This window comes from Sinocyclocheilus grahami, unplaced genomic scaffold (genome assembly GCF_001515645.1).
Source record: "Sinocyclocheilus grahami isolate Dianchi unplaced genomic scaffold, SAMN03320097.WGS_v1.1 scaffold218.1, whole genome shotgun sequence".
NCBI classification, from domain to species: Eukaryota; Metazoa; Chordata; class Actinopteri; order Cypriniformes; family Cyprinidae; genus Sinocyclocheilus; species Sinocyclocheilus grahami.
This window is the reverse complement of record NW_015505397.1, coordinates 1,006,814-1,025,064: the sequence shown is the minus strand read 5'-3', so window position 1 is coordinate 1,025,064 and position 18,251 is coordinate 1,006,814. Positions and strand designations below refer to the sequence as shown.

General features: G+C 38.0%; 4 protein-coding genes across 4 annotated transcripts; all 4 read left to right on the top strand.

The window, feature by feature from the left end:
• The first annotated feature begins 1,626 nt into the window (after nucleotides 1–1,626).
• LOC107596353 (protocadherin gamma-A11-like) lies at nucleotides 1,627–3,729 on the top strand. The gene has a single exon (XM_016287077.1). The coding sequence runs from the start codon at nucleotides 1,762–1,764 to the stop codon at nucleotides 3,646–3,648; it is 1,887 nt and encodes a 628-aa protein (XP_016142563.1). The 5' UTR covers nucleotides 1,627–1,761; the 3' UTR covers nucleotides 3,649–3,729.
• Nucleotides 3,730–5,374: 1,645 nt separating this feature from the next.
• On the top strand, nucleotides 5,375–7,760 carry LOC107596372 (protocadherin gamma-A2-like). The gene has a single exon (XM_016287096.1). It carries the CDS (start codon nucleotides 5,637–5,639, stop codon nucleotides 7,758–7,760), a length of 2,124 nt encoding a protein of 707 aa, XP_016142582.1. The 5' UTR covers nucleotides 5,375–5,636.
• Nucleotides 7,761–8,542: 782 nt separating this feature from the next.
• Nucleotides 8,543–10,341, top strand: LOC107596371 (protocadherin gamma-A11-like). Its single transcript, XM_016287095.1, has one exon. The coding sequence runs from the start codon at nucleotides 8,731–8,733 to the stop codon at nucleotides 10,339–10,341; it is 1,611 nt and encodes a 536-aa protein (XP_016142581.1). The 5' UTR covers nucleotides 8,543–8,730.
• Nucleotides 10,342–10,972: 631 nt separating this feature from the next.
• On the top strand, nucleotides 10,973–12,887 carry LOC107596370 (protocadherin gamma-A2-like). Its single transcript, XM_016287094.1, has one exon. It carries the CDS (start codon nucleotides 11,247–11,249, stop codon nucleotides 12,885–12,887), a length of 1,641 nt encoding a protein of 546 aa, XP_016142580.1. The 5' UTR covers nucleotides 10,973–11,246.
• The last annotated feature ends 5,364 nt before the right edge of the window (nucleotides 12,888–18,251 follow it).

The following is an 18,251-nucleotide window of genomic DNA, read 5'->3' as shown; positions in this document are numbered from 1 at the left end:
TGGGTATGAATATGACTTGCTGGTGTCTGTCTATCTATCTATCTATCTATCTATCTATCTATCTATCTATCTATCTATCTATCTATCTATCTATCTATCTATCTATCTATCTATCTATCTATTTATCATCTATTTATTTATTTTTCTGGTTTTATCATTTATATTGTGCACTGTATTTTTGTTTTATTTTTTATTATTATTTCTAAGTTTAAAAAGGTAGCAGCTTTAGTTGAAATTTACTGTACCGATTGCATTTTTGGTGACTATACATTTTTCACAATTTTTCCATATCAAAATCATAACTTTTAAATATTTGATAGGAAATGGCATGCAGACACAGTCTCTTTTTCTCCCAAGTTGTGCTAAGAGGTTTTTATTGTGCATATGTGTGCGCGCATGACCAAGTCTCACTGAATCGTACTTGTATTACAAGGGTGGCATTATAGTTTATATTTAGATTTTGACTATTTTCCTTTCCTTCTATTTTTAGATGTTCAGTTCAAAACATAATTGTATTAATATTTTAGCAAGATTCTGCGTTAATGTAAAGTATATACTACTTTGATCGCAATTCGTGCCATTTTCTATATTGCTCTTTAACGTTTACATTTAGTCATTTAGCAGACGCTTTTATCCAAAGCGACTTACAAATGAAGACAATGGAAGCAATCAAAATCAACAAAAGAGCAATGATATGTAAGTGCTATAACAAGTCTCAGTTAGCTTAACGCAGAACACGTAGCAAGGTTTTTTTTTTATTATTATATAATAAATAAAAAGAAAACAGATATAATAGAAAACGAATAGAGCAAGCTAGTGTTAGAGGCCTTTTTTGCTTTTGTTAATTGTATAATAAATACAAAGAAAGCAAATAAATAGAATACAAAAAGATTAGAGAAGGTGTTTTTTTAAAGAAAACAAGCAGTTAGTAAATGAATAGAGTGCAATCTAAAAGGGGCACGTTTTTTTTAAAGAATACAATTAGAATAGAGAGTGCTAGAGTTAGAGGGTCAAATAAAGATGGAAGTGATGTTTTTTAGCCGATTCTTGAAGATGGCTAAGGACTCAGCTGCTCGGATTGAGTTGGGCAGGTCATTCCACCAGGAGGAACAGTTAAAAGACCTTGAAAGTGATTTTGTGCCTCTTTGGGATGGCACTATAATGCGGCGTTCACTTGCAGAACGCAAGCTTCTAGAGGCACATAATTCTGAATTAATGAATTTAGGTAAAGGGGTGCAGAGCCAGTGGTGGTTTTGTAGGCAAACATCAATGCCTTGAATTTTATGCGAGCAGCTATTGGTAGCCAGTGCAAATTGATAAACAGAGGTGTGACATGTATTATTTTCAGCTCATTAAAAATGAATCTTGCTGCTGCGTTCTGGATTAATTGTAAAGGTTTGATAGAACTGGCTGAAAGACCTGCCAAGAGAGCATTGCAATAGTCCAGCCTGGACAGAACAAGAGCTTGAACAAGAAGTTGAGAAGCATGTTCCGAAAGAAACAGCATTTTTAGTGTAATATTTCTTTGGTGCACTAAGTGCCGCTGTTGATTAAGCATGTTCTTGCTTTTAACATTCGTTTTTAGATCCTCCTCTTTCTGACATCATATTCTGCAGAATCTCTTTCATTTAGACGGTCTACTCTTTACACTAAAGCATCGATACATTCGCTGCTTGGTGTTTTCGGATGAACTATTTTTTAATCTCTCTGAATAATTTGTTCTTGGTATTTTCTTCTGTAGTGGAATAGAAGACTTTGATTATGTCGGTTCTTTGTTGTTTTTACGGCCAAAGAGGCGCATCTTCGACGCGGATTTCATCATGGCTAATGCAGCATCTCGTGCTGTGTGTCTTTGTCATGGCCGTTGCGCGCGGGCAGGTCCGTTATTCTATTCCAGAAGAGATGATGAAGGGCTCGCTTGTGGGAAATATCATTCAGGATCTCGGTTTGGATGGTAAGAGGCAGAAATCTGGTCGAGCGCGGATCTTTACGGAGGACAGTCGTGAGTACATCGGTCTGAATGTGGATAAAGGGACTCTGGTAGTGAAAGAGAGAATAGATAGAGAGGAGCTGTGCGCCCAAGTGTCTCCCTGCTCCTTGCATTTTCAGATTATTCTAGAAAATCCATTGGAGCTGTATTGGATTGATGTAGAAATACTAGACATTAATGATCATGCTCCTTCTTTCATGAACAAAGAGATAATTTTTCAAATAAGCGAATCAGCTTTATCTGGGGCTCGATACTCTATTGATAGCGCTAATGATCCAGATGTAGGTTTAAATTCACTTCAGACATATACATTGGATCCAAACGACCATTTTGTGCTCAAAACGTTGTCTCACACTGACGGTACTAAATACGTAGAAATGGTCTTGCAGACACCATTGGACAGAGAAAAACAGGAGGAGTATAATCTAATTTTAACCGCGTTTGATGGAGGAACTCCTCAAAAAACAGGTACAGTGAAAATAAACGTTATTGTCTTAGATGCAAATGACAACGCTCCTGTTTTTAGTCAGTCTGTGTATACAGCACTTGTCGCTGAAAATGCGCCAATGGGTTCATTAGTCTCAAAGATTAGTGCAACTGACGCAGATCAAGGAACAAATAAACACATGTCCTATTCATTCTCACAAATCAGTAAAAGCATATTAAATAGTTTCAGTATTGAGTCCACTAATGGTGATATTACAGTTATTGCCCCTCTAGACTTTGAGAAATCCAAGAAATACGAATTAAATGTGGTGGCGACAGACAATGGGGGTTTAACAGATACTGCTAAAGTGATGGTGGAAATTACAGACGTTAATGACAATGCCCCTGTAATTAATGTAATATCTTTCTCAAACCCTTTGCCAGAAAATTCAGCTCCTGAGACTGTGATAGCGATGCTGAATGTCAAAGATTTAGATTCGGGAAAAAATGGACAGGTTAGATGTTTCATTAATCCTAGTTTACCATTCCGAATCAGACAATCATCCTCAAATTTCTACAGTCTGATCACTGATCAGCTTTTAGACCGTGAAAAAATATCTGAATATAATATTACAATAACAGCCATTGATGAGGGCTCGCCTTCATTCACTACTAATAAAACATTGATTCTGAAACTCTCTGATGTCAATGACAACACCCCTGTGTTTCAGCGTCAGTCATACACCGCATATGTGATGGAAAATAATTCGCCCGGAGTCTCTGTATTATCTGTTAAAGCGCATGACAAAGACGCTAGCAATAATGCGCGTATTTCATATTTTCTAGAGGATTTTCTTGTGAATGGCGTCTCTGCTTCGACGTTTATTTCAGTAAGTGCAGAGAGCGGAGAGATTATTGCTGTTCGGTCATTTGATTATGAGCAAACAAAAGAATTTAACATTCGCGTAAAAGCGCAGGACGGAGGCTCCCCTCCTCTCAGCAGCAACGTGAGCGTGAAAATAATGATTCAGGACCAGAACGACAACGCGCCTCAGGTTCTGTATCCGGTCCAGTCAGGCGCTTCTGTGGTGGCTGAAATAGTGCCTCGTTCGGCGGAGACGCGAGCGGATGTTTTACAAATCTGGAGCGAATCTTCCAGTTATTCCGTATTATCCGCCTCTTTACGCAGACGTAGGGGGCACAGGAACTTTGCAGCACGTGTACAATTATGAGGTTTGCAGAACCACTGACTCCAGAAAGAGTGATCTGAAATACGCCAGATCTTGCAGTGAGAGCATCATTAGTCTGGACAGCAGCGGGACACAGACACTCACGCATGCGCAAAGAGGAAAACTGAATAATGACGATTCTTTTGATCAGGTGAGCTCGAGTGAATGGGTATGAATATGACTTGCTGGTGTCTATTTATTTATTTATTTATTCTCTATCTGGCTTAATCAGTTTTATGGTTGTGCGCTGTGCTTAATTTAGATTTTTAGATTTGTAATTAAAGAAATAGCAGCTGTAGTTGATATTTCCCGATAGCATTTTGTTGACTATACATTTTCACACCTTAGGACAAAACCATAACCTTTCGATGTTTTATAGAAAATTGGATACAGACACCGTCTTCTTCTTCTTCTTCTTCTTCTTCTTCTTCTTCTTCTTCTTCTTCTTCTTATTATTATTATTATTAGTTTATTTTTCCAGTTGCACTCAGTCAGGTAAGAGTTTGTGTGTGCTTTTGTTCGCGCGCAATGAGTCACAATAAATCGTACCTGTATTACTTAAGGGCTGATTTTCCGAGCCCGGTCTCATGAAAATGCGTATCAATAGCACGTTTTTCGGTTTCTATTTTGCGTGCTATTTAATACGCAATGTCTTGGCGTACAAATAATACGCACATACCCCACACCCCTAATACTTCCTAACCATTGTGTATATTATGCACGACAAAGTCAATTTCTGCGTATAAATAGTAAGCTAAATAGAAATATAAACTCGTGGTATTGATACGCACATTCATGAGATCGGGTTAGATTTTCCGCACGACAAGGACTACAACGACAGCCTGGCTTTCTATCTGGTCTTGGCCTTAGCTGTAGTTTCGTTTCTCTTTATCGTGTTTATCATTGCCATACTGTCAGTCAACTGCTACAGATGGAGACGCGAGCGGATGTTTTACAAATCTGGAGCGAATCTTCCAGTTATTCCGTATTATCTGCCTCTTTACGCAGATGTAGGGGCACAGGATCTTTACAGCACGTGTACAATTATGAGGTTTGCAGAACCACTGACTCCAGAAAGAGTGATCTGAAATACGTCAGACTTTTTGCAGTGAGAGCATCATTAGTCTGGACAGCAGCGGAACACAGACACTTACGCATAAGCAGAGAGGAAAACTGAATAATGAGTATTCTTTTGATCAGGTGAGCTGGTGTGAATGGTTATGAATATGACTTTCTGGTGTCCATTTATTTATTTATTTATTTATTTATTCTCTTTCTAGCTTCATCAGTTTTATTGTGCACTGAATTTTTGTGTTTTATTTTTTAGATTTATAATTTATAATTTAAGCAGCTGTAGTTGAAATTTACTGTACCGATAGCATTTTCAAGACTATTCATTTGTCACACTTTTCATATCTAAACCATAACTTTAGAAAAAATATATATTTTATAGGAAATTGCATACAGACAGTCTTTTTTTATTTTTCCTAGTTGCGCTAAGATGTTTTTGTTGTGCGTATATGTGCACGCATGAGCGAGTCTCATTGAATCGTACTTGCATTACTGGGGCTATATAGTTTATGTTTTGCTTTTGACTATTTTCCTTTCCTTCTATTATTCGATGTTCGGTTTAGAACATAATTGTATTCATATTTCAGCAAAATTCTGCGTTAATGCAAAGTACACTACTTTGGTCGCAAATTCATGTAATTTTCTGTATTGCTCTTTAACAGCATTTTTAGTGCAATATTTCTTTGATGCACTAAGTGACGCTGTTGGTCAGTATGTTCAGGCTTTAATCATTCGTTTTTAGATCCTCCTCCACTTTCTGACATCATACAGTCTGCAGAATATTTCTTTCATTCAGACGATCTCTGTTTGACACTGATGCATCGAGAAATTCTCTGCCCTGTGTTTTCGTATTAACTTCAATCTCCCTGAATATTTTGTGCTTGGTCTTCTCTTCTGTAGTGGAGCAGAAGACTTGGATTATGTCGGTTCTTTGTTATTTTTACGCCCAAAGAGGCGCATCTTTGACGCGGATTCCATCATGGTTAATGCAGCATCTCGTGCTGTGCGCCTTTGTCATGGCCGTTGCGCGCGGGCAGGTCCGTTATTCTATTCCAGAGGAGATGACAAAGGGCTCGCTTGTGGGAAATATCGTTCAGGATCTCGGTTTGGATGTTAAGAGGCTGAAATCTGGTCGAGCGCGGATCTTTACGGAGGACAGTCGTGAGTACATCGGTCTGAATGTGGATAAAGGGACTCTGGTAGTGAAAGAGAGGATAGATAGAGAGGAGCTGTGCGCCCAAGTGTCTCCCTGCTCCTTACATTTTCAGATTATTCTAGAAAATCCCATGGAGCTGCATAGAATTGATGTGGAAATATTAGATATTAATGATAATGCTCCTGTTTTCACACGCCGAGAAATACAGTTTCAAATAAGTGAATCAGCTACACCTGGAGCCAAATTTTCTTTAGATAATGCGCACGATTCTGATGTGGGTTTCAATACCCTTCAGAAATACACACTATATCCGCCTGATCATTTTTCTCTGAAAGAACAGATGGGAAATGATGGATTGAAATATGTTGAAATGGTTCTACAAAAAACACTAGACAGAGAAAATCAAGAGGAGCATAAATTAATATTGACTGCGTTTGATGGCGGCAGTCCTCAGAAATCAGGCACTATTAAGATAAGTGTTCTTGTAATCGACGCAAATGACAATGCTCCTGTGTTTAGTCTCCCCGTGTATAGAGTTTCCTTACTGGAGAATTCACCAAAGGGCACTGGTGTCGTGAGCGTGACTGCCACTGATAAAGACAAAGGAACGAATGCTGAACTGAGGTATTCCTTTTCACAAACTTCAGGAAAGGCTTTAGATCTATTCAATATAGATTCAGAAAGTGGTGACATTACGGTTAACGGTGACCTGGATTTCGAGAGGACAAAACATTTTCAATTGCATGTTGAAGCAACAGATAAAGGTGGCTTAACAGATTCCAGTAAAGTTATTATCGAATTAATTGACGTTAATGACAATGCACCTATTATAAGCTTAATTTCATTTTCTAACCCTATACCCGAGGACGCAGCGCCGGAGACTGTGATAGCGATGCTGAATGTCAAAGATATGGATTCGGGGAGAAACGGACAGGTTAAATGTTCTATTGCTCCAAATTTGCCATTCAAAATACAGTCATCTGCCTTAAATTTCTATAGTGTGACAACCGATCAATTATTAGATCGTGAAAAAATGTCTGAATATAATATCACAATAACAGCCATTGATGAGGGCTCGCCTTCTTTCTCTACTAATAAAACATTGACTCTGAAAATATCTGATGTCAATGACAACGCCCCTATGTTTCAGCGTCAGTCATACACCGCATATGTGATGGAAAATAATTTGCCCGGAGTTTCTGTTTTATCTGTTACAGCGCATGACAAAGACGCTGGCAATAATGCGCGTATTTCATATTTTCTAGAAGATATTCTTGTGAATGGCGTCTCTGCTTCGACGTTTATTTCAGTGAATGCAGAGAGCGGAGAGATTCTTGCTGTTCGTTCGTTTGATTATGAGCAAACAAAAGAATTTAACATTCGCGTAAAAGCGCAGGACGGAGGAAATCCTCCTCTCAGCAGCAACGTGAGCGTGAAAATAACGATTCAGGACCAGAATGACAACGCGCCTCAGGTTCTGTATCCGGTCCAGTCAGGCGCTTCTGTGGTGGCTGAAATAGTGCCTCGTTCGGCAGATGTGGGTTATCTGGTGACTAAAGTGGTGGCTGTTGATGTGGACTCTGGACAGAATGCCTGGCTCTCATATAAACTGCAGAAGGCCACAGACAGAGCGCTGTTTGAAGTGGGCTTACAGAATGGAGAAATAAGAACTGTACGTCAAGTGACAGATAAAGATGCTGTGAAACAAAGACTCACTGTTGTAGTGGAGGACAACGGGAAGCCCTCTCAGTTTCGTTTCTCTTTATCGTGTCTATCATCGCCATACTGTCAGTCAAATGCTACAGATGGAGACGCGAGCGGATGTTTTACAAATCTGGAGCGAATCTTCCAGTTATTCCGTATTATCCGCCTCTTTACGCAGACGTAGGGGGCACAGGAACGTTACAGCACGTGTACAATTATGAGGTTTGCAGAACCACTGACTCCAGAAAGAGTGATCTGAAATACGGCAGACCTTGCAGTGAGAGCATCATTAGTCTGGACAGCAGCGGGACACAGACACTCACGCATGCGCAAAGAGAAAAACTTAATATTGAGGATTCTTTTGATCAGGTGAGCTCCAGTGAATGATCGTGAATATGACTTTTTGATGTCCATTTATATTTTATTCTTTCTGGCTTCATCAGTTTTATGGTTGTATACTGTACTTGTTTTATTTTTTAGATTTATATTTAAAGAAATAGCAGCTGTAGTTTAAATTTGCAGATGATATTTTGGTGACTGTACATGTTCATACTTTATATCAAAACCATAACCTTTCGATGTTTTATTAAAAAGATTAGATACAGACACTGACTTTTAAATTATTATTATACTTTTCCAGTTGCGCTCAGTCAACCAAGATTTTTTTTTTAAGTGTGCTTATGTGTGCGCATGAGTATCGCAGTGAATCGTACCTATTACTGAAGGGCTATGTTATAGTTTATGCTTTGCTTTTGAGTATTTTCTTTTCATCATATTCTAGGTGTTCGTTTCAAAACATCGTTTTATTCATATTTCAGCAAAATTCTGCCTTAACGCAAAATAAATACTATTTTGGTCGTAATTCATGTAATTTTCTGTATTGCTCTTTAATTTTTTTTCAGTGTAATGTTTCTCTGATGCACTAAGTGCCGCTGTTGGTCAGTATGTTCGGGCTTTAAACACTCATTTTTAGATCCTCCTCTACTTTCTCTCATCACATCTGCAGAATCTCTCACTCAGACGGTCTCCTCTTTATACTAAAGCATCGAGATATTCGCTGCCTTGTATTTTCGTATGAACTTTTATATTGTTCACCCTTTCTGAATCATCTGTTTTTAATATTTTCTTCTGTAGTGGAATAGAACACTTGGATTATGTCGGTTCTTTGTTGTTTTTACGCCCAGAGAGGCGCATCTTCGACGCGGATTTCATCATGGCTAATGCAGCATCTCGTGCTGTGCGTCTTTGTCATCGCCTTTGCGCGCGGGCAGGTCCGTTATTCTATTCCAGAGGAGATGACAAAGGGCTCGCTTGTGGGAAATATCATTCAGGATCTCGGTTTGGATGTTAAGAGGCTGAAATCTGGTCGAGCGCGGATCTTTACGGAGGACAGTCGTGAGTACATCGGTCTGAATGTGGATAAAGGGACTCTGGTAGTGAAAGAGAGAATAGACAGAGAGGAGCTGTGCGCCCAAGTGTCTCCCTGCTCCTTACATTTTCAGATCATTCTAGAAAACCCCATGGAGCTGCATAGAATTGATATAGAAATATTAGATATCAATGACCATGCTCCTGTTTTTGCTAGAAAGGAAATTGATTTTCAAATAAGTGAATCTGCTCTTCCCGGGGCTAGATTTTCATTAGACAGCGCCCAGGATCCTGACACTGGCACTAACGCGCTCAAGTCGTACATGTTAAATCCAACAGAGAATTTTGATATAAAGGTCCTATCACGAAACGATGGCTCAAAATACGTCGAAATGGTTCTTCAAGTGCCGTTAGACAGAGAGACTCAGCAGGAACACAAATTAACCCTTACAGCCTTCGATGGAGGCAGTCCTCAGAAAACTGGTACCGTTAGGATAAGTGTTACGGTCATAGACGCAAATGATAATGCCCCTGCTTTCAGTCTACCTGTTTACCGTGTGTCTTTATTTGAGAATTCACCGATTGGCGCTGTAGTAATCAAGGTAAGCGCTACTGATAATGACCAAGGCGCAAACGGTGAGATTGCGTATTCTTTTTCACGCAGTTCTGGAAAAGCACTTGATTTATTCCATATTGACACAAATACAGGTGAAATAACCGTAGGAGGGGATTTAGATTATGAGAAGGCGAAGCAGTTTGAGCTAAACATAGATGCTACGGACAAAGGTGGCTTAACAGATTCTAGTAAAGTGGTAATCGACATTATAGATGTAAATGACAACCCCCCTGTAATAAGCGTGATTTCGTTTTCTAACCCAATACCCGAGGACGCAGCGCCAGAAACTGTTATTGCGATGCTGAATGTCAAAGATTTAGATTCAGGGAGAAACGGGCAGGTTAAATGTTCTATTGCTCCAGATGTGCCGTTCAAAGTAAAGTCATCTGCGCAGAATTTCTACAGTTTGATCACTGATGAAAATGTGGACCGTGAAAACATTTCTGAATATAATATTACAATAACAGTTATTGACGAAGGCTCGCCTTCTTTCTCTACTAATAAAACACTGTCTCTAAAAATATCTGATGTTAATGACAACACCCCTGTGTTTTGGAGTCAGTCATACACCGCATATGTGATGGAAAATAATTCGCCCGGAGTCTCTGTCTTATCTGTTACAGCGCATGACAAAGACGCTGGCAATAACGCGCGTATTTCATATTTTCTAGAAGATATTCTTGTGAATGGCGTCTCTGCCTCAACGTTTATTTCAGTGAATGCAGAGAGCGGAGAGATTATTGCTGTCCACAGGAACTTTACAGCACGTGTACAATTATGAGGTTTGCAGAACCACTGACTCCAGAAAGAGTGATCTGAAATACGGCAGACCTTGCAGTGAGAGCATCATTAGTCTGGACAGCAGCGGAACACAGACACTCACGCATGCGCAAAGAGGAAAACTGAATAATGAGGATTATTTTGATCAGGTGAGCTCGTGTGAATGGTTATGAATATGACTTTCTGGTGTCTATTTATTTATTTTTTATTTTTTATTTTTTATTTATTCTATATGTTTTTTTTTATATATAATTCATAATTTAAACAGCTGTAGAAATGTACTGTACCGATATCATTTTCGAGACTATACATTTGTCACACTTGTTCATATCAAACCCATAACTTTTAAATATTTAATAGGAAATTGCAAGCAGACACTGTCTTTATTTTCCTAGTTGCGCTAAGAGGTTTTTGTTGTGCATATGTGAGCACTCATGAGCGAGTCTCGTTGAATCGTACTTGTATAGGGCTATATATTGTAGTTTATGTTTTGCTTTTGACTATTTTCCTTTACTTATATTCTTATATGTTCGGTTTAGAACATTATTTTATTAATATTTCAGCAAAAGTCTGCGTTAATGCAAAGTACTCTAGTTTGGTCGCAATTCATGTCATTTTCTTTATTGCTCTTCAATAGCATTTTTAGTGCAATATTTATTTGATGCACTAAGTGACGCTGTTGGTCAGTATGTTCAGGCTTTAATCATTCGTTTTTAGATCCTCCTCCACTTTCTGACATCATACAGTCTGCAGAATATTTCTTTCATTCAGACGATCTCTGTTTGACACTGATGCATCGAGACATTCTCTGCCCTGTGTTTTCGGATGAGCTTTGTTATTTTTTCAATCTCCCAGATTATTTTGTGCTTGGTCTTCTCTTCTGTAGTGGAATAGAACACTTGGATTATGTCGGTTCTTTGTTGTTTTTACGCCCAAAGATGCGCATCTTCGACGCGGATTTCATCATGGTTAATGCAGCCTCTCGTGCTGTGCGTCTTTGTCATGGCCGTTGCGCGCGGGCAGGTCCGTTATTCTATTCCAGAGGAGATGACAAAGGGCTCGCTTGTGGGAAATATCGTTCAGGATCTCGGTTTGGATGTTAAGAGGCTGAAATCTGGTCGAGCGCGGATCTTTACGGAGGACAGTCGTGAGTACATCGGTCTGAATGTGGATAAAGGGACTCTGGTAGTGAAAGAGAGAATAGATAGAGAGGAGCTGTGTGCTCAAGTGTCTCCCTGCTCCTTGCATTTTCAGATCATTCTAGAAAATCCCATGGAGCTGCATAGAATTGATGTGGAAATATTAGATATTAATGATAATGCTCCTGTTTTCACACGCCGAGAAATACAGTTTCAAATAAGTGAATCAGCTACACCTGGAGCCAAATTTTCTTTAGATAAGGCTCAAGATTCTGATGTGGGTTTAAATACCCTTCAGAAATACACACTATATCCGCCTGATCATTTTTCTCTGAAAGAACAGATGGGAAATGATGGATTGAAATATGTTGAAATGATTCTACAAAAAACACTAGACAGAGAAAATCAAGAGGAGCATAAATTAATATTGACTGCGTTTGATGGCGGCAGTCCTCAGAAATCAGGCACTATTAAGATAAGTGTTCTTGTAATCGACGCAAATGACAATGCTCCTGTGTTTAGTCTCCCCGTGTATAGAGTTTCCTTACTGGAGAATTCACCAAAGGGCACTGGTGTCGTGAGCGTGACTGCCACTGATAAAGACAAAGGAACGAATGCTGAACGGAGGTATTCCTTTTCACAAACTTCAGGAAAGGCTTTAGAGCTATTCGATATAGATTCAGAAAGTGGTGACATTACGGTTAACGGTGACCTGGATTTCGAGAGGTCAAAACATTTTCAGTTAAATGTTGAAGCAGCTGATACAGGTGGCTTGACCGATTCCAGTAAAGTTATTATAGAATTAATTGATATTAATGACAATGCACCCATGATAAGCTTAATTTCATTTTCTAACCCTATACCCGAGGACGCAGCGCCGGAGACTGTGATAGCGATGCTGAATGTCAAAGATATGGATTCGGGGAGAAACGGACAGGTTAAATGTTCTATTGCTCTAAATTTGCCATTCAAAATACAGTCATCTGCCTCAAATTTTTATAGTGTGACAACCGATCAATTATTAGATCGTGAAAAAATGCCTGAATATAATATCACAATAACAGCTATTGATGAGGGCTCGCCTTCTTTCTCTACTAATAAAACACTGACTCTGAAAATATCTGATGTCAATGACAACGCCCCTATGTTTCAGCGTCAGTCATACACCGCATATGTGATGGAAAATAATTTGCCCGGAGTCTCTGTTTTATCTGTTAAAGCGCATGACAAAGACGATGGCAATAACGCGCGTATTTCATATTTTCTAGAAGATATTCTTGTGAATGGCGTCTCTGCTTCGACATTTATTTCAGTGAATGCAGAGAGCGGAGAGATTCTTGCTGTTCGTTCGTTTGATTATGAGCAAACAAAAGAATTGAACATTCGCGTAAAAGCGCAGAACCACTGACTCCAGAAAGAGTGATCTGAAATACGGCAGACCTTGCAGTGAGAGCATCATTAGTCTGGACAGCAGCGGAACACAGACACTCACGCATGCGCAAAGAAGAAAACTGAATAATGACGATTCTGTTGATGAGGTGAGCTCGAGTGAATCGTCATAAATATGATTTTCTGCTTTCCATTTTAACTGTGAATTGATTATTTTATTTATTTATTTTTCTCTGATTTCCTTAAAATAGTGTTTAATCTGTGTATGTGTTTGCGGAGCGTCGAATCATGCCATCATCTTTGTACCATAACTTTAAGTCATTCAATCTAACATTTGTGTTAAAAGGATTTATTGTTGTTGTTGTTATTATTATATGTATTTTAATTTTTTATTATGATTTGCTCTGTATCAAACCATTTTTCAATGCAATATTTCGTTTATGCTCTAAGTGCCGCTGTTGGTCAGTATGTTGAGCTTTTAAGCAGACTTTCTTTCGTATGTCCTCCTCCACTTTCTGACATCATACCGTCTGCAGAATATCTCTTTCATTTCACACGGTCTCTTTCTAACATTGGATGGTTGAACAACCGATTGACTCTTCTTTTTACATTACTGATATACTACATCCTTTCTAAGTCTTCAGATATATATATTTTTCATCTTTTTGTGCAAGAAGATTTTGATTATGTTGGTTCTTTGTTTTTACGCCCAAAGAGGCGCATCTTCGACGCGGATTTCATCATGGCTAATGCAGCATCTCGTGCTGTGCGTCTTTGTCATGGCCGTTGCGCGCGGGCAGGTCCGTTATTCTATTCCAGAAGAGATGATGAAGGGCTCGCTTGTGGGAAATATCGTTCAGGATCTCGGTTTGGATGTTAAGAGGCTGAAATCTGGTCGAGCGCGGATCTTTACGGAGGACAGTCGTGAGTACATCGGTCTGAATGTGGATAAAGGGACTCTGGTAGTGAAAGAGAGAATAGACAGAGAGGAGCTGTGCGCCCAAGTGTCTCCCTGCTCCTTGCATTTTCAGATTATTATAGAAAACCCCATGGAGCTGCATAGTGTCGATGTGGAAATATTAGATATCAATGATCATGCTCCTGTTTTTACTAGAAAAGAGATAAACTTTCAGATAAGCGAGCTTGCCGTGCCCGGTGCTCGTTTTTCCTTAGACGGTGCGCACGATCCTGATGTTGGATTAAATACACTTCAAAGGTACACTCTGATACCAACTGATTATTTTTCATTGAAAGAAAAATCGCGCAGTGATGGTACAAAATACGTTGAGATGGTTTTACAGTCGCCGTTGGACAGGGAGAGAGATGAAGAACTGAAACTAACCCTGACTGCTTTTGATGGAGGGAGCCCTCAAAAATCCGGAACAGTTAAAATAAGTGTCACGGTAATTGATGCAAACGACAATACTCCAGCTTTCAGTCAGTCAGTGTACAGAGTTTCTTTAGCAGAAAATGCAGCGATAGGTACAGTGGTGCTGACCGTAAGTGCTACAGACAAAGACAAAGGATCAAATGGTGAGGTGACATATTCGTTTTCACAAAGCTCTGGAAAAGACGTAGACCTTTTTAGAATCGATGAGATTACTGGGGAAATTTACGTAAATGGTCTTTTGGATTATGAAAAATCAAAGCAATACGAATTGAATCTTGAGGCCATGGATAAAGGAGGACTAACTGATAATAGTAAAGTGCTTATTGAATTGACCGACATTAATGACAATGCACCTGTTATAAGCGTTATCTCATTTTCCAGTCCCATCCCAGAGGACTCCACCCCAGATACAGTTATTGCAATGCTCAACATTAAAGATATAGACTCCGGTAAAAACGGACAATTTAAATGCTTCGTTAATTCAGATTTGCCATTTCGCATTAAATCTTCCTCCGTGCTACAGATGGAGACGCGAGCGAATTTTTTACAAATCTGGAGCGAATCTTCCAGTTATTCCGTATTATCCGCCTCTTTACGCAGACCTAGGGGGCACAGGAACTCTAAAGCAAGTGTTTAATTATGAAATGTGTGGCACTACCGACTCAAGAAAGAGTGATCTGAAATTTGTTCGTCCTTGTAGTCAGAGCATCATTAGTTTGGACACCGATGGAACACAGCCACTCACGCACGTTCAGGAGCATAAAAAGATATCCAGAGATACAGATAATCAGGTGAGGTTTTTGGAATGAAACAGTTTAATTTAATTGCTTAATTCAGTTTTGTTCATGTTGCATTTTGATATACACTCTTATTTAGTAACGTGTTCAAATGTGCCCATAATAAACACATTCCTTATGGGAGTTATATATATATATATATATATGGACCAATTATATGGATTGTTATTTTCTTCATCAAATAATTAGCACATAATATAAATATTTTGAGGGATTATACATTGTTCACTTCTTCATGTCTCTAATAAAATTGTTTTACAAAATAGATCACTAGAGATAACCTCTGTACACTTTGAGCATTTTGTGCCATTGCAATTTATTTCTGCAATGTCATCTGCAGTTATGAAGGATGAGATTTGTGTGTGTAAGAGAGAGCGATATGAAGAAGGTTTGAATTATTAATATCTGTAGCTGCTGCTCATCAGAGGAGTTTCTCTGCTTTTTCTTTTTCTTTCATTTATATCTCTGTCTGACAAACAAATATATGTGTTTCTGTTCTTGCTGAAGTATCTTGAGACCTGATAAAGGTCTCAGACTGAAGGGTTTGGTAAGTATGAGGGTCCTGCACACATCTGCTGTTGCATCACTCTAATCAAATCTGTTTTGTTTTTTTTCTTCTTTTTCATGTTCTTGTTGCTGCTGATGCTGTGATATCATCTTCTCCTGCTAATCCATACCTGTTTCTGCAAATCAAGGTAAGAAAAGCATTGAAGAACACACAAACACACACATTTCTCACACCCAAACTATGTAGTTTTATGTTTGTGTTTCTTTTATATAAAAAAAGTCTAATTATACACACATTTTATTATTCCACTTCTAAAGGTAAAAACATAGATCTGTTTTCTATAGCAACTCAGATATGTTGCAATGTATTTTGAATTCTTCAATATATGCTTCAAGTCAACAGTTTGGATACACTTGAATTGATGAATCAGAGAATTTGTTTCTTATAATCTTACTTTTTTTTCTAAAGTTTTTTACTTAAACGCTTTTGATTAGACAAATATAACCTGTCTGTGTATGTCTTTACAAAACATTTTTGTTTGTTTATTTGAGTGGATACTTAAGGGAATGTATTATTCAAAGGTTTAGAAAATAACAATAATAAGGAATGTGTGTCCAAACTGATTGTAAACATTATATTCACAGTAGTTATATAGGTTACATCACCTGGTCTGTTTCTTTGCACCCCAAACCCTATAAACCTTATAGTATGTCACATTTCTCATTATTTTGACATATTCATTTGTACCATTTTTCTGAGTTTCTGGTGTTTTTGAATACTGTACTGTTGTATTTTTAAAAGGACCAGTCTATATCTGAAATTGATTTAACTTTCGAAAATGTATGGAATCTTTAAGATTCAGCTGTTGTATGTGATAGAGCTGTGTGAAATACTGTACTGTTGTTTGAATCGAGGTTAATTTCATTGTATGAGGAGGTTGCTGACTGGTTTATTGGGAGCTGATTGGATTACAGATGGTGTGTGTGTGTGTGTGTGTGTGTGTGTGTGTGTTGGGTCGGCTGCTTGCAGCAGCAGGCGTTCGGCTGAGTGTCGCTGTCCGCTGCTCTAGTGCTGAAACGGGCTCTTACGTCACCCTCCTTCTCAGTGTCTCTAATAGCAACATTTGAGATCCGCTGTCTCTCAACCCCTCCAGTTTGCTTTTTTAAAATAGTTTTATGTTTGTTTGTTTTTTACTATCGTTTTAATAAGTTAAAATAAGTTTGTACTGTTTTTGTTTCCTTTATAAATAAATCTGTGTGTGCGGTCCGCTCGCCCCTCCCCTCCTGCTATTGAACGCGTGCGCGCACAGCTGCAGTTAATAAAACTCACCACAGGGCGGCAGTAAAGACAACACACAAACACATGTGCAGCTGTCAGTAACATGGTTATAATTTAACATACATTCTTAAGAAGTCTACAAATCTATCATCTGTGCGCAAATTAAGATTTATTCACACCAGGAGGCATATAATGCAAATCACCCAATATATTTATAGAAACTATAGAATAGCAAAATAATAATATCACTGACAAATACTAGGAATGTTATCATGCAGTGTATTTATACACCCAACTTTTAAACAGTTTTTGTATCTTTAAAGAATCACATTTTAAATCACACAATAGCAACAAAAATGTTAAATTTGTTACAGTTTGTGATCTGTATAATTCTTTAATAGACTTATACAGTGCAAAAAATAATAAACTACTATGCAGTTTATGTATCTTTAATGCTTATAAATATGTTGTCATTATAAAAAATGTAAATAGAATTATAAATATGATCAATATAAATATAATTTTGTATAATTATAAGTAACACACAATAGCAAAAAAAATGTTTTGTTTTCTGTAAGACAATAATGTTATCATTCATTTAAATATACAGAAACTGTATAAAAGTATGGTGCATTGCATGTTTATTACATCATTATTATTATTATTATTATTATTATCCCATTTAAGTTGTTGTTGCTATTATTGACTAAATATAATAACAAAATATTTAATACAACCACCTATTTTTTTATATGGTGTATCTTTAATGGCAAAATAATATTTGATTGGATTAAACTCAGTCTCAGTAGCAGAACTGCACAGACCAAAACATTCATCCAGCCTCTCCTCACCATGGAGCAGAGAGAGAAAGATATGCATTGTTCTGCATACCTCCTTTAGGCAGGCAACAGCAGTGACAAAATATATATATTTTGGGGAAAGATATCTGAATATTTGTTGGGTAGTTGTTTTGCCTTTGTGTCTTTTGAAATACAGACAGATTTGTAACAGATTTGATTCACTGGATTCACTCTCGTAAAGCCAAGCAGCACCGCAGACCTGAGGGACATGATCAGTATAGATGTGTTTTGGGATTTATCAGCCGGTGATAAATAGTATGGGTACCCATATCACTACGCTTAATGTATCTCATCAACTGCAATTATATAATTTTTGACAGATAAGTAACATTCATTCATAGTGAGGTCTTAAAGCCTGAGAACATATTTAACATTTGTGTGAATTGTTTTCTTTTATGCCTAGAAATATGTTATTCCTAATAAACTGTCGTGCAATAAAAGCACTTTTTATTGTTATGCGAAAACAAAGAGGGAAAACTGCGCCGTCTAGCGGCGTGTCATTGTAATCCTCTTTTGACATGTAGAATATTGTTTTGTCTAATGTTGAATA